Here is a 14,671-nt window from a genome sequence, read left to right on the forward strand (position 1 = left end):
CCCATCGTGTGTATTGTCCTGTAAATGTAGGTTTTCTGTATATACTGGTGAGAAAACGAAAGTCATCTTTTTCAACTAAGACGTCTAGGAACGGTAAAGAGGTTCAACTCATCTGCCACCTGATGCAAGCGCTCTACCAGTTACGCTGGCTTGACTTTAATCGTATTGTACACAATAAGTATTATAATTTAAGCCTTACCCTTCTCACGTAGTCTATTTGATGGCATACGGCATAATTTTATTTTATAGGCTAGGCCTACTGTTTGCTTTTTCACACACATTCTAATTCTGCATTCATTTCTTTTCTGTCTGAGGCTAAATATATGATGTATTAGTAGACGAATAGTTAATGATCTATAACTAAATAGGCCTATAATGCTATATTCTAAGTTAAATGTTAACTCAAACTTACCAAAAAATGTCAAGTCTGCGTAGAATTTATTTGTGTAATGTATAAGTTAACGATAACGTTAGCGGTTCGGCTAGCAGAAGATAGACGTGTATATCAATGAAAAATTGTCGTTTTGCGCACCTTCACATGACGGAAATGTGACCTGCGCAGTGTACGTGAAGAAGAAACAAGCAAGCAAACAAACAATCAGAAAGATTTTGAGTTTTATTTATATATTATTCTCGCGGAAACGTTTGATGTGGCTAAACGTTTTTTTAGTATATTTCTCGATGTATAAAATGTAAGTGAATTTCCATACATAATTTTCGTTAATTTCATGTAAAAAAAAGATTGATTTCAATTATTCTACATTTTGCAAACTGTACAGTAGCTAAATTATTTCTAAAGACAAAAGAAGGTAATAAAATAAATATTGTTGCGTCGGCGAGGTCACGTGACTAGTGTCACGCCACCTATTTTCTAGAAATATCCCGTTCCTTCGTGAATGCCCTAGCATTTACTAGATATATGTTAGTCTGGTATATATATATAAGACGCTCACAACGTGACGGATAACGTGTGTAAGTAATGAGTAATTGAACTGCAGTCAGAGAGAGACGTGAATTATAGTTTGTTATAGCGCGACTGTTGAAGTTGAGTGTATCGTAAAGTTGTATTCGGAAAGAATAAACCAGTTTTATTCAAGAAAGGACTTGTGTCGCTAAAGTTTCGTCGGAACGAATTTACGGGAAATCAATTAACGAACGGAGACGTAACAATATGATTTAATGTTGCAAACAATAAGGCGCACCGTCATTGTACTTGGACTAGTCTTTTTGTGGTAGATCGACGGTATTGTATAACCTCCACCCAAGTTCCATATTCCTGGTGCTGGAATATTTTTGTAAGTAGCTCTGTTTGCCACACAACTATGATTTTCATAATATTCCTGTCGTGCACATTTAGCACAAAAAAGTGTTATGAGTGTGTAATGTTATACAAATTCAAATAATTAAAATTCAACTTTTGTCGTTCCCTCCTGGTCTACAAAAAAATCTACATTTTATAATCGCCAAGCTCTCTAATTTACAGTTTTATAAAGAGAGTGACAAGCCATTACCAGGACACCTTAAGTGAGAAAATTGTAAGGACAGTTGACAACTTAATTAAAATGAACTTGATTACGTAAAACTGTTGATGTATGTCATTCAAGTAATAAAGGGCTAAAAGTTGTTGTCATGCGATATCAGTTCTGTTGCTTCATTTTAAAATTCTGCGCAGTAGGTGATCATTCAGTTACTTGAAGGTGTTGATTTACAACGCCTGGTTGGACTTGCGCTGTAATCTTTGAATTCACTGTCCGTGAGATGAATGTGAAGATAAATTAAAGTTGTGCTTTTTACTTGCCAAAAAATGCTGTCATTTGGACGTATGTAGTGCATTAATTTCAAATTTCTGTCCATATAGGCCTGTTATATGAATGCTTTTAATATCCGATAGTTTTCTGTTTTTCAGTTAAGGGCAAATAATTGAATTGGAAATATGTCAAGTTGCATCTCACCCCAAAAGAACGCCGATGTTAATGCTCAACTAATATTGGATTATAATTTAACATTTTCTGAACGTAAGAGTTCACGTTATTCCCTGATATTGTTTTATATTATTAGTTTAGTTTTTAAGGCGAGATTATACGTTATGCATTTACGAGAGGTAATATCTTATGATGCCTGTAGAGGATCGTTAATCAACTACTTCTATCAAAGGATTTAATTCCCACAACCCCGAGCGAATAATAAAGCTATCGTTGCAGGCAAACATAATGAATGCAAGTGAATTCAAGAAGTATCTAACAGGGAATTGTAAAAAACTTGGCAGGTCTGTGCAATAGCTTAACGTGTTATACATTTTCTGTTTTCGAAAACAGGCTGAGGTTAGGCCATGGCAGAAAAGTGGCCAACCTGTATCGGTGGGGTTACCGTGAATCCCCTATATGCCCAGCATGTCAGGAATCCCCACAAAACACAGACTATCTCGTGTTGCACTGTCCGGTCATTGCGGTACCGGGGGGATATGGTACAATCCATGAAGCGGGCGAGGCATTCATTGATTGGATCATGACTACGAATTTGGAGGTGTGAGAAACACCATACGCAACTACTAATGTTTTCGAATTACGCCATTTTCCTACTTGTGTCAATTAAATGGTTCCGAATTAAAACAAACATCATGTATTAATTACCTTTAATGAAGAAATTAATGTCATCACCACCCACCACCAACTCTTTTACCAACGAATAGTGGGATTGATCGTCACATTATAACGCCCCCAAGGCTGAAAGGGCGAGCATGTTTGATGTGACGGGGATTCGAACCCACAACCCGCAGATTGCGAGTCGAGCGCCCTAACCACCTGACTACTTACTAGTTCATTCGACTAGGAATAACCTTCATTTACTTATCTGAGAACTGAGCAGAAGGTCAGGACGCAACACTGAAATCCTGCTTACCTGAAAATTGACAAGGCCTTTGGAATTATCTCCTTCGTTCCTCTAGAACTGGTTAAAGTGTAGGTTTATCTCTGATTTCCTACTTGTAATTTAGAACTAATTCAAAAGTGAGTTTATCTCCCTCTTTTAAACAGGCGAGAATTGTTTAGAAATTATAGTTTGTTACTTATTTATACAAGTACTGCTTACAAATTCTGATGATATGTCTGATTACTTGGCAACTGTTTATAAATTCCTGACATGTCTCTGATCTCCAGCGTACTTGTGGAATAATCAATGAGCTTAAGCTCAAGGAAACAAAGTTCCGCTATACTAAATAGCTAAACATTTTAAAATACTTTAACAAATATTAATCCAATGTTTTTATTAAAGACCTGACAAAATCAAAACGATAAAAAATTATATACATTCATAGCAATGGTGACTTGATACCGTGTTACTGTACATCACGCAAGCGTTTGAAATTATAGAAATTTTTAAGATTTAAAACTTGCTTCTTAATGTATTCGTGGTTTATCCCCCCCCCCCAAAAAAAAGTATATCGATAACGCAAAACATATTCAAAATATGTTCCGTTAATGTAGTATACAAGGCACGAAATTCTGTGTTATTCAAACCCTAGTTGTTAGAATTTAGGTCACGTAACGAAAAGAACTGTTTTTATTAGCACTTCGGTATACATATAGAAAGTAAAAGCTTTCTCGTATATAAAGCCAAAGCACTTCATCAAACTTCGTAACATCACTTTTCACTCACAAAAATTACTTTAACACTTTAATTATACTAAAATGTTTTTGAATAAAATTCATTGCATTGGGCTTTTTTATATTTTGAAATACACATTATCTCAAAACTATAATAGGAGTTTGTTACCTTATATACTTTTTTTTTCATATAATCAGTGCACGTAGAATGTTTACGAATATGTAATGTACATATAACCGTTGGTGTGAACATCAAGACAGATTGCTTTTCTTGTTTATTTTTGTAAGTTCAACGAGGAAGTTATTAGTTTTAATATCATTCTCACAGTGAATTTCTCTGACAGGGAGAAAACCTTGTTTATACTTTGATGTGATGGAATCAAAGCTCAGCTATAAAAATTCTGCCTTGTATAAGTTTATACAAGTCTTTCCTTATAATATATTAAAATAAGTGTTGATTTGTAGAAGTAACATACATATACGAAAACACAAAAATTATTGGATTTTTCTGTTGATGGATCTTCACCAAATTTGGCATGAAGGTTTGTTGGGTCCATGCCGAGATACATGCAAATTTGTGGTTTCACATTTTAAGTTTCGCCAATTTAAATTTCATAAACTTTCACAAACTTCTTACTCCCCAATGGCTCAATATAAAAGACATTAAAATAATGGAAGTAACCAATTTGCTAATTTAATGAAGAATTTCTTACCAAGCACACCAGAATTTGAACCTAACAAAAAATTTGCTGATCCATCTGTTTATTGAAAACATCAAAAATACTGCCAAATGTGGTTGAATAACTTCTTATCGATGATCGGGCGAATCAACTATCAAGTATTAGAAATGCTGTTATTTTATTGATCAGTTTTCAAACAACACTGGGTCAAGTTTAAAAATCTGAAATGTTACCAAAAGCAACTACTCATCATTAGTTCACTGAATACCTCAAACAACATAGGGTTAATATCAGAAGTAAATGATTCATTATGTCATTATATAATATTTTATTTAATGGTTGATAAACATCTGAAAAGGTGGCAAACACAGTTTAATAACTTTTTATTCAAGGCTGACTCACCAGTGGAATATAGGCTGAATATTTGTGATAAAAACACATTAGACTTTTTTTTACATTCTTTTTAATTCTAGAATTATCAATGTCATTCAATATCTTTTTAAATACATCGATTGCAAATCAATGATTTTAGTAGTTACAGAGTCCCTTATAGCATATAAGTCACACCAATATGATGAACAGTACAATCATGTTAACTACTACTGGAGCTCCCTATGTATTTTAAATAAATGGTTGTACACAGTATTTTGGTCTGTTCTTTACAATGAATGTTGTAACACTCAAAAACATGAAAATATTTAATATTGTACAGTATGTGGCCCTCACCAGCAGTATAAAGTTTAAGTAATTTGAGGGTTAGTTTGTTCATGATGGTCTTCAAATGAAGTGTAAAAAGGAAAAATCTGCATTCTAATGCAAGCCTGTAACTTGGCATAATTTTTGTATGCCAAAGCTATATAATTTACATCAAGCAAGTTCAAAAATTATGTCAGAGGGTTCATTGGGCATAAAAAAAAGTAAAAAAAAGATAGCTGTATGAAAAATAAATAAAGTCCTTGGTTTAAGATGGATAAAATTAGTGCAATGTGAGGTGTGATAATTGTCTTATTTGGCTGTTACGTACAATTAATAAATGCTAAAACCATGTTTTCTGGTTCATGTTTCTTAGAATTTCTCCAAAGTAAATTCTGTAGCAAAAAATCTTTCCTTGGATACTCTATATATTTTTAATTTTATAGGCCTGATCTAATGGAATTTTTTCATCACAAATATCATGACACTGAATTACAATGCTTTACTAGTTTTCAACATTGTTACAAGTATATGGTCAATCAGTAAATTATATAATCCCTTATTCAATGCAGGACTAAAATTAAAATATCAAATGGTTTAGTTCATCTTCAAAAACACGTTGACTCATTACTTTATTACATAACTTCTTCTCAATGGCTAGATTAAAATTATAATACATTTAACTTCTAATCCAATACCGAGTCAAAATTAAAACATCAAATATGCTGTCAAAAGTAGCTGATCAATCAGTTTATTGACCAATTACTGATGAACCAGAAATACAAGTTTGGAGCTAAGACATGTAACGTCATAACATTTGGTATTGCCAGGAAATGTTCTTCTGACATCTAGTCTTGAAAAACATAGTGTTAACACTTTTAGTATCTGCATTGTCAAAAGATTGTATTAAGATGACTATTATAACAACATGTCAAGTTAATTACTCTTTGTTATGATAGCATTAAGACATCTGTTTTGATGAAATTAAATGCAATGGTATCTGGGGGTAAGACTGGCAGTATTGAGATAACTACTCTTATGGTATTTGGCAATTTCCCAAATATGTTGTTCAAATATTATACTGCCATCTACTGGTCTTTGAAGTAAATAGTATAGTATATTTTTGAAATTTATACATCCTAAACAAACTACCAGAAAACTAAGATGGATTTTGAGTCATATATACATTTCCTTTAGGTTTCAGTTTCTTTTCTAACAGCTTCTGATGCTGTTCTTCGGCATCTTTTTTAAGATTTGCTTCTCTTTCTACTGCAAAGTCTACTTCTTTCAGCAGTTGAACAACTTTCCTCTGAAAGGTTCAAACATTTCAATTACTTTAAATATCTATGCAAGCAATAAAAATAAATGTTTTTAAACATAATAACAAATAACACACTATGTCTTTCATTATGAGAAGGTTATTAGTTCTACAAGCAACAACAGGTAATTAGAAATTACCAAAATATCAATACAACTGAGAAGTTACATCAAACTTTATGAAGAAAGTGGTGTAAACGCCTTCAAAACATTTAATCATCTATATAGAAATACTATTAAGGTTTCTAGGGAAACTAGTAGAAATTTTGTTTGCACTGCATTATTTTATTTTCCAGAAACACATAAGTAATACTGTTTTATCCAAATTGTTCGATGCTTTTAATTAGCTTTAATACCAGTTGCAATTAATAGTTAATATCAAGCATTTCAGCCAAACTTAGCTGAATTGTAGTAAGGCTAAATGTGTATTCAGAAACTGAACTCATAACGTTTGTAGATGTATTTTTAAACTTCATATACATTATCCTTGATTTGCATTTTGGTTCAATTGCAGTAAATGTTCAATTTATCATTATTTGGTGACTATTCTTTTATTCCAACTATACTGTTTCAAGATAAAGTAATGTACAAAAACAAATCAAACATTAACATTTTGATGTGCAAATATTTCTTCACTTTAGATCAGAAATTCAGTTACTAATAAAAAACAACACATATTCTAAAGTTGATTTATTGTTACCAAATGTCCTATAACTTTTAATTATAGTGTTTAAAACTGTAAACACTTCCTATAAGTTTACTATTTCTTCACTTTAGATCAGAAATTCAGTTACTAATAAAAAACAACACATATTCTAAGGTTGATTTATTGTTACCAAATGTCCTATAACTTTTAATTATAGTGTTTAAAACTGTAAACACTTCCTATAAGTTTACTATTTGAAATTGAAAACATTATCCTCAAATTCTAGCATGACTACAATCTGGGTGTGAAAAATGTATGTCAATTTCCTGTTGCAATATTTTTTGAGATCAGTCTAGTTGAAGTGCTGGGAAAATTTACACTTGACAACTAAACAAGAACAGGGATAGATGCAAAAAACTAAGTGAAATTTGTATATACTTAACTTTAACATAATGTGTTGTCCTCTATGTTTTACAGCTTACATGTCTATTTATTTAATGTAGCATACAAAAAGAACGTTTTACAGCCTCTGTGTCTGTTTACTCCAAAGTTCATATGGTAAAATCCTCAGTTTTTAGTTTTTGCAGGTCTGGTAAGTTTCCACACAACTCAAGAAAGCCCATCAGTTAGGATTACCAAAATCGCAGTAAAAAATTAGTGAAAGATCATTTTGCTGGAAAACTAATAAATACTGATTTTAAAAAAAGATGTTGCATGGTAACTATGATATTGATTGACATCTTTTTACATTATGGTAGCTATGGAGAACCAAAAACATAAATGGATTAGTCCTTCTAACGAATCACCCAAACCAGATTCTTGTATTTATAAAGTCATTCAACTGAACTCTCTATAGTTCCAAACTAAATATCTCCACAAACAAACTGATTGCAAAAAGAGAAAAGTCATTATGTCTGAAAATAAGGTGTTACTTTTCCAGAACATTCAAGTCATAACCGCATAATCTAATAACTTCTAATTTCATAATTTTTATTCAAAAAATTGTTAAAGGGAATAAAAATAATAATATCAACTGTACATACAGCATATCCTTCTTGTTCAACCAAACGTCTTTTCTGACCTTTACCCAGTAGTCCTGCCCTTCCATCTGTGAGAAGAAGTATACAAAAAACTTTCACAGAAAATAATATGATTTAATTGTACATTTTCAAGCTCAGGTATACCTAAGCTGAAATGATGACCTAGTCAAAACTATAATATAAATAGAAACTCGGCAGTACTAGATGGTGAAAACAAAGTCAGCATGAAACAACATTTCACCAGTGTTAACAAATGTGTGCAAATTAAACCAGCAATTACATTTCATGGAAAATTAGAGTTGTTTAAAGAAATGGTAACAATATGTGGATCATTCATTATTTTACATATATGTACTGGAAACAACTACGCTTTCTGTTGTACAAATTTTCCTTCCCTATCATCCCAGACAAAAAAAAAGTGAATTTTGGAGAAGACCCAGGTTTCAGCCCAAAACTTCTGTGAAATCATGTTATCCTGACAAAGACGTATGGTGGTATTACGATAAAGTCATGTGATCTACACAATATATATACCACAAGAAAACTTGTGAATTCTCATGGGATACATTATATACATAGACAAGGAAAATATTTTTGTGTGGAGATATAGGCAAAGAACATTTGTATATGTCACAGATTCTACAGTACTACACACACACACATACAAACAGATATGTTGTAGGCCCTAAGAGCACATGGCAGAGAAAGGGTTAGATAACATAAGTAAATTTATTCAGCAGTAAAATACAATACAGTAGTAATATTACTTACATTGCACACAATCATGGACTGATCCAGAGACTCAGTAGATAAACATATACATATAATAATAATAATAATAATAACTGAATGGTTCAATGAGACATTTTTAGAAACAGAACAAAGAATTATTTACAACTAATATATAAGATAAAAGTAAATCTGTACAAATTTTTTGTGATTTTTGTACGAGTCAAATTTGGTTATAAAAGATTATTTTTATGCCACAGTTGCCTGTTCTGAATCTGCCAGTGCACACAGTATCTAAAGGATACATCAAGTAATAAAGCACAATTCAGTAGAAACAGTAACATTGTGTTGAACACAATAATTACAGTGTATATAAAGTATCATTAAGCAGAAACTACAATACCATAGTAACATTGGCTTGTGTTGCACACACTAACTATAGAGTACAAATATATTTTATTATATAATGTTACTTACAATTCTGCATTTTGAAATCTTCGGAATACATGAACATATGAAATGTTAATCAGAAGTGCTTTCTTTGAGAATATGTAGAAGATTTGATTTAAGTGACATCAACAAATTCTGTTCTAAATTTTGAACATTTCAAATATTATGTATTTTATAAAAATAACAATTTAACACTACATGAACATGATCCTATCCTTAGTAACCTTTATACTATTATTTTAACAGTTTAAGCACTACTTGTTATTATCCATGTAACCTGCTGCATAACGAAAAACTTTCCATTCACTGAAATATTTTGTTAAGCCATATATAACTTTCAAAAAGCCTCAAACTATAACAATGAAACATTATTTGGTGAAAGTAAAAGCAAAATGGAAGTCTTTCCACAATATGCCAATAATATATTGATATAGATATGTAGTACTGGTTTAAAGAATATGTTAGATGGTGCAAGATACATCTTACTTTTATTTTTAATACAGATTAATGAAGCTCATTACACCTTCCAAGTTACATATTTACTTATCTTCTTAAATTTACAATACTTCCATAGGTTAATATTTAATCAAACAAAAATATTTTGATCTAAATAGTCTTACCAGCATATGACCAGTCAGGATAATCAGTCAGTGGCCCAAATTCATTACCATTTGGTGCCTTTCCATTTCTACAGAAAATGTATAACATCATGTTAAGTTTTAAAACATTTTCATCATAAAACTATTCACATAAGTTTTTGATGTGAAATACATTAATGCGATTACTGAATATAATGAGAATAAAAAAAAATAAATAAATTCTAAAATGAATCCTAATGCTGTAGTTATGCATAAAATGTGGTTACAAAGAAAAATTTTTGTAATTCAAATTATTCCAATCAAGTTTTGGAATAGGTCTTGTAACTTAAAAAAAATTTTAAAAATTAACTTTGAGTTGCTATTCAAACAAAACTGACACTTGTTCAAATGTTGCTCCAACATTTAAATTAAACAGGCAAATAACACATTTGCAAGTTTGCACTTATTAATGACAAACTCCATTTACTTTTAAATATTATTAATTATAATGCTTAAAATAACTTAGATCATTATTGTCATTTAGACTCATGAAGGTTATGGTGAATTGATAAATTAGTATATGCACTTTGGGACTTACTAAATTTGAGCTGGTCAAAATTCACGCAATAATATTGGAATAACGGGCAAAAAATATTGTTAATAGTAAAGGAATTCAACTGATGCTTTCATTAGTCCTAAGCATTTTAAGTTTTACTTTTCTTGTATATTGATTGATAAAATGTGTATTCCTTGTCAGTTTCTTATGTAAAATTAGCTTCATTAATTTATATATTACTTTTCAGATTTTTCATCAAAAATTATCTACAATATTGCCATCTCACCTTTCAAGTTTATTTGTTGTATTTTATATTTTAGGTACATTTAGGAAAATTTCTAGTTTTAATGAATGAGCTGCTAATAACTGAATTACACAACAATGAACAACTCAGCATGTGCATCTATATATCACATTTACACATTATCTATATCTTAAGAATGTGAATTATAACTGCCTACCCTAAATTTCGATAGATTAATATTGAAATTTTAAGCCTGCATCCACCTACCCCTTTCCTGTAAGTTAATCTCTCACAAATTTTAGGAAGTAAATGAATTGCTACAAAGAGAATTATATTTTGTTTGATTCTAATTTTTAAAAAGTGGGCTTAGGCTTAAAATGTGTTAAGTTAATTACACAGGTACTGGAGTAGGTCGATTATCTCAACCAATCAGAAATCTGTATTGTGAAGATATAGGTAATCAACTCATACACCCAAAAAAGACATCAAGGCCAGTGCTTGGTTTTTAACTTTACTCAAATATGAAATATTCTTTGTCTCTGAGAACAACTATCTTGCAGTCTTCACGAGTTCTCACCAAAGATATAACAGTATTTCAACATTTAAATTTCTTCAAAAACTATGTGTGTGTTAACATTTCCCAAAACCCCCATGAACTAATAAACATGTTGCCTCAAAAGTGGCACAGAATGAAAGTTGACATTAGTTTATTCTTAGAACAATGTATGTCCCTTTGTGCTCTAAATTAAAGTATTGTATTTAAATATAGAAGAGAATGATGTAAAGTCATATTAAGATCAAATATTGGTAATATTTCTCAATTTTAATGGGTTTCCTAGAGCATAAATGTAGTGCAGAAATGGAGTATTTTGTTGTCAAGTGATTATTTTGTAGTCTTCTAGTAACCTCACAAAATACATAACACTATTCAAATATTGAAGAATTACTCTCTTCAACAATGTTATTCAATTTTACTGAAACCTTCCACATCAGCAGATATCTTACGTCAAAACAACCACAAAATTAAATTTAAAATATGATTCTTCTAGAGTATTTCTCTGTCAGTTATATCGGAAATTGTGTTTGTATGTGTATATATACATATACGTATATACACACACAGGTTCTCACATACTGATATCATGGTTGCCTAGATGTTTGCAATAATGTCTGTTTATTTCCATGTAATGAAAAGTACATAGTAACAACTGGCAAGATAGAGGGAAAGAAAAGCAAAGGGAGACAAAGAATAAAGATGTTTGATGGACTCACAAGATGGTTAGGAACTGTGAACACCAACAACAGAATTGCTAAAGAACACCAGGGACAAAGAGAAATGGAAAGTTATGATTGTCAATGCCTCCATGGAAACATGACACACTGGAGAAGAAGATTTCTATGTATGCTTGTAGCATATTGCCCCTTGGTATAATTTTTTTGCACACCAAATTGCAAATTACAAATAAAATCTGGAATACTTGTAGACAGAATAAGTGTTTTTTCTGAAAACTAATCAACAAAATATAATTTTTACACAGCTTACCATCTCAAATTGTTGTATATGCTGTAACTAAAAAAAAAGGTTCAGCATTAAATACTGATGTAACTAGAGTACAAATATTTCTTTCTTACTTTGTGATAATAAATACCAAATTTAATAAAAAATACTGCATAGTAATTATTATTTTTTTATAAATATTAAATAGAGTCAGAGTAATTGAAAAATTAGTAAACCAACCTCTCCCTCCACTTTTTGCCAGCAAAAAGAGGAACACTTTTATGAATACTTCTTTCTATCAAATAAAAACAGGACCCTTCAAAAGGAAACAAAACTGAATTATAAATATATTACTGAAATCATAAATACATATACACAATCTACATATACTTCCACTTTATTATTACTCATGAGCTCTTGGATTCAAGTATGAAAGTTTGATCTATTTAATAGCTCTTTACACAAGGCAAATGAAAGCATGGGTGAATGAACACAAAACAGTATCATATTAAAATACAAATATAGTTGTATCTACATCTACTACACATATTCTGAGTTTTTCATTCCAATTTTAAACTTCATTGTAGATTTTTTTATACTTTAGTTAGGCAAACTTATGCATTGTTTATAAATTATACTGGCCCTAAAATACACTTCTATATGTGTAGTATGATTATCAGGTTGTGAAGTAACTACTTCATGGTCTAATTAAATGCTTGAAATTTACTATTTGGGACTGTTATTGATTCTGGGTGAAAGTGTATAGTGTACCCTTTAATCCATACATTTCACTTAATAAAACATTTTTTGAATTTTTAAAACGATATCTTTCAAATTTATATTTTGCAATAAGTGCAGGACTTTAATTTTGAAGTTTAAATACTGATGGCATGTAATGAATAGTGAAGACTAATAATATTTATTTTTGTGGAATTAAACAGAAAGAATAATAATAGCATTTGGTTCCATCAGATTAAGACTTCAACTGAATATGTTTATAAGAATACAAATCAATTATAACTTTTGTTTTATGTTAGTCATATACATCTGGAACTGGAAGAAAGAGAAATTTATTTTCTCTCTTTTCCCCCCTCTAATAACTGTGGAACGTTAGTTCATAATTATAAAGTTTCACGCTTCGGTTGGCATTTCAAGAGTGTACTCCACATACAAGTAAGAGAAATCGGCCATGATTTTTTTTTCTAAGTTCTAACCATCATTTAAATTCGGTGACGAGGAACCCACTTTGAGACTAATAATGGCTGGAGATGGCTTGAATGGGTAATAAAGAAAAACTTTAATATAATTTATGTTAAACTTATATTAAAGTTTTCTTCATTACCCATTCAAGCAGTCTCCAGCCATTATTAACCATCATTTAGTTCTACTACTACTAGTTTAGTATTAATGAATTAAAATATAGTAACTAGTACTAGTAGAGTCCTACCACATATCACTAAGGCCTAAATTAGTAACAACATACAAGCTTAGTGGTCCAATATTTGCCAATAATTAGGTATCTTCTTGTTTTTCTAATATTTTATTTAAAATTCAATGAGTAATCTTCTAATTTAAGAAATATTTTGTAAATAACACCTAACTGTTAAAATGTCTGGGCACCATAGTCGTAAGCCGTGAAGTTGCCATATTGGTTCTGGATCTACTTACTTTTTGTACCGGTAGATGGCAAACTTGTTAGATGTATATGTGCAGAATTAGTTTTAATATAGTATTAGGTCGTCAAGAAATTAATGTCGCTTTTTATAAATGAAAAAACCCGAACAAACTATATATCAAAACACAACATTTATTAAATGAAATAGTCTCCATTCTTATCGATGATGCTTTTCCATCTTAGTCAGGTTGTTAATGCCCTGATTAAAGAAATCACTTGACTTTGAAGTAAAACACATGTCGATGTACTCTTTAACACCTTCCACATTTGCATACGTTTTCCCATTAAGATGGTGTTGTAGCGAACAAAAAAGATAGTAATCTGGTGGTGCCATATCTGGATAATATAGTGGGTGGAGGAGAACTTCCCAACCCAACTCCATAATTTTGTGTTGCGTCAAACGTGCCACATGTGAACCTTCTTCTCCACGACAATGCACGTCCACATGTGGCACGTTTGACGCAACACAAGATTATGCCCTTCACTTGTCAATCGGAAAGGTGTTCGTTTCTGATGAAGGGCTTGACACTCGTAAAGTAGCCCTGAAATTGCATGTCTCTCGTGAAACAATACGTAAAGATTTAAGGAATATGGGAAAACTCCACAAAGAAGGTGTTTGGGTGCCTCACGAACTCTCCGATGATCACCGTTTCCAACATGTGAACATTGCTTCGTCTCTCCTGGCGCATAATGCGCGTGAACCATTTTTGGACAGAATTGTCACCGGTGATGAAAAATGGATTCTCTATGCGAATATTAAGCACCAAGAACAATGGCTCAGTACTATAAAAAACCACTTTCGACCCCAAAACCTGGACTTCATCCGCAGAAAGTGATGTTTTGCATTTGGTGGGACATCAAAGGAGTAATTCATTTCGAACTCCTCAATCTACAGCGAACCGTCTATGCAGAGAACTATAGTCAGCAACTGGAACGTTTAAATGGTTGCCTTGGGTTAGACTC

The 14,671-nt window shown here is 31.4% G+C and overlaps 1 protein-coding gene across 1 annotated transcript; it reads right to left on the reverse strand.

The window, feature by feature from the left end:
* Positions 1-4,648: 4,648 nt before the first annotated feature.
* LOC106475047 (39S ribosomal protein L52, mitochondrial-like) lies at positions 4,649-13,701 on the reverse strand. Its single transcript, XM_013935748.2, has 5 exons — positions 13,635-13,701; positions 12,274-12,349; positions 9,778-9,845; positions 7,982-8,046; positions 4,649-6,284 (listed from the first exon to the last, which is right to left on the reverse strand). The coding sequence occupies exons 1-5, from the start codon at positions 13,678-13,680 to the stop codon at positions 6,135-6,137; spliced, it is 405 nt and encodes a 134-aa protein (XP_013791202.1). The 5' UTR covers positions 13,681-13,701; the 3' UTR covers positions 4,649-6,134.
* Between the last annotated feature and the right edge of the window lie 970 nt (positions 13,702-14,671).

This window comes from Limulus polyphemus, unplaced genomic scaffold (genome assembly GCF_000517525.1).
Source record: "Limulus polyphemus unplaced genomic scaffold, Limulus_polyphemus-2.1.2 Scaffold144, whole genome shotgun sequence".
Lineage (NCBI taxonomy): Eukaryota > Metazoa > Arthropoda > Merostomata > Xiphosura > Limulidae > Limulus > Limulus polyphemus.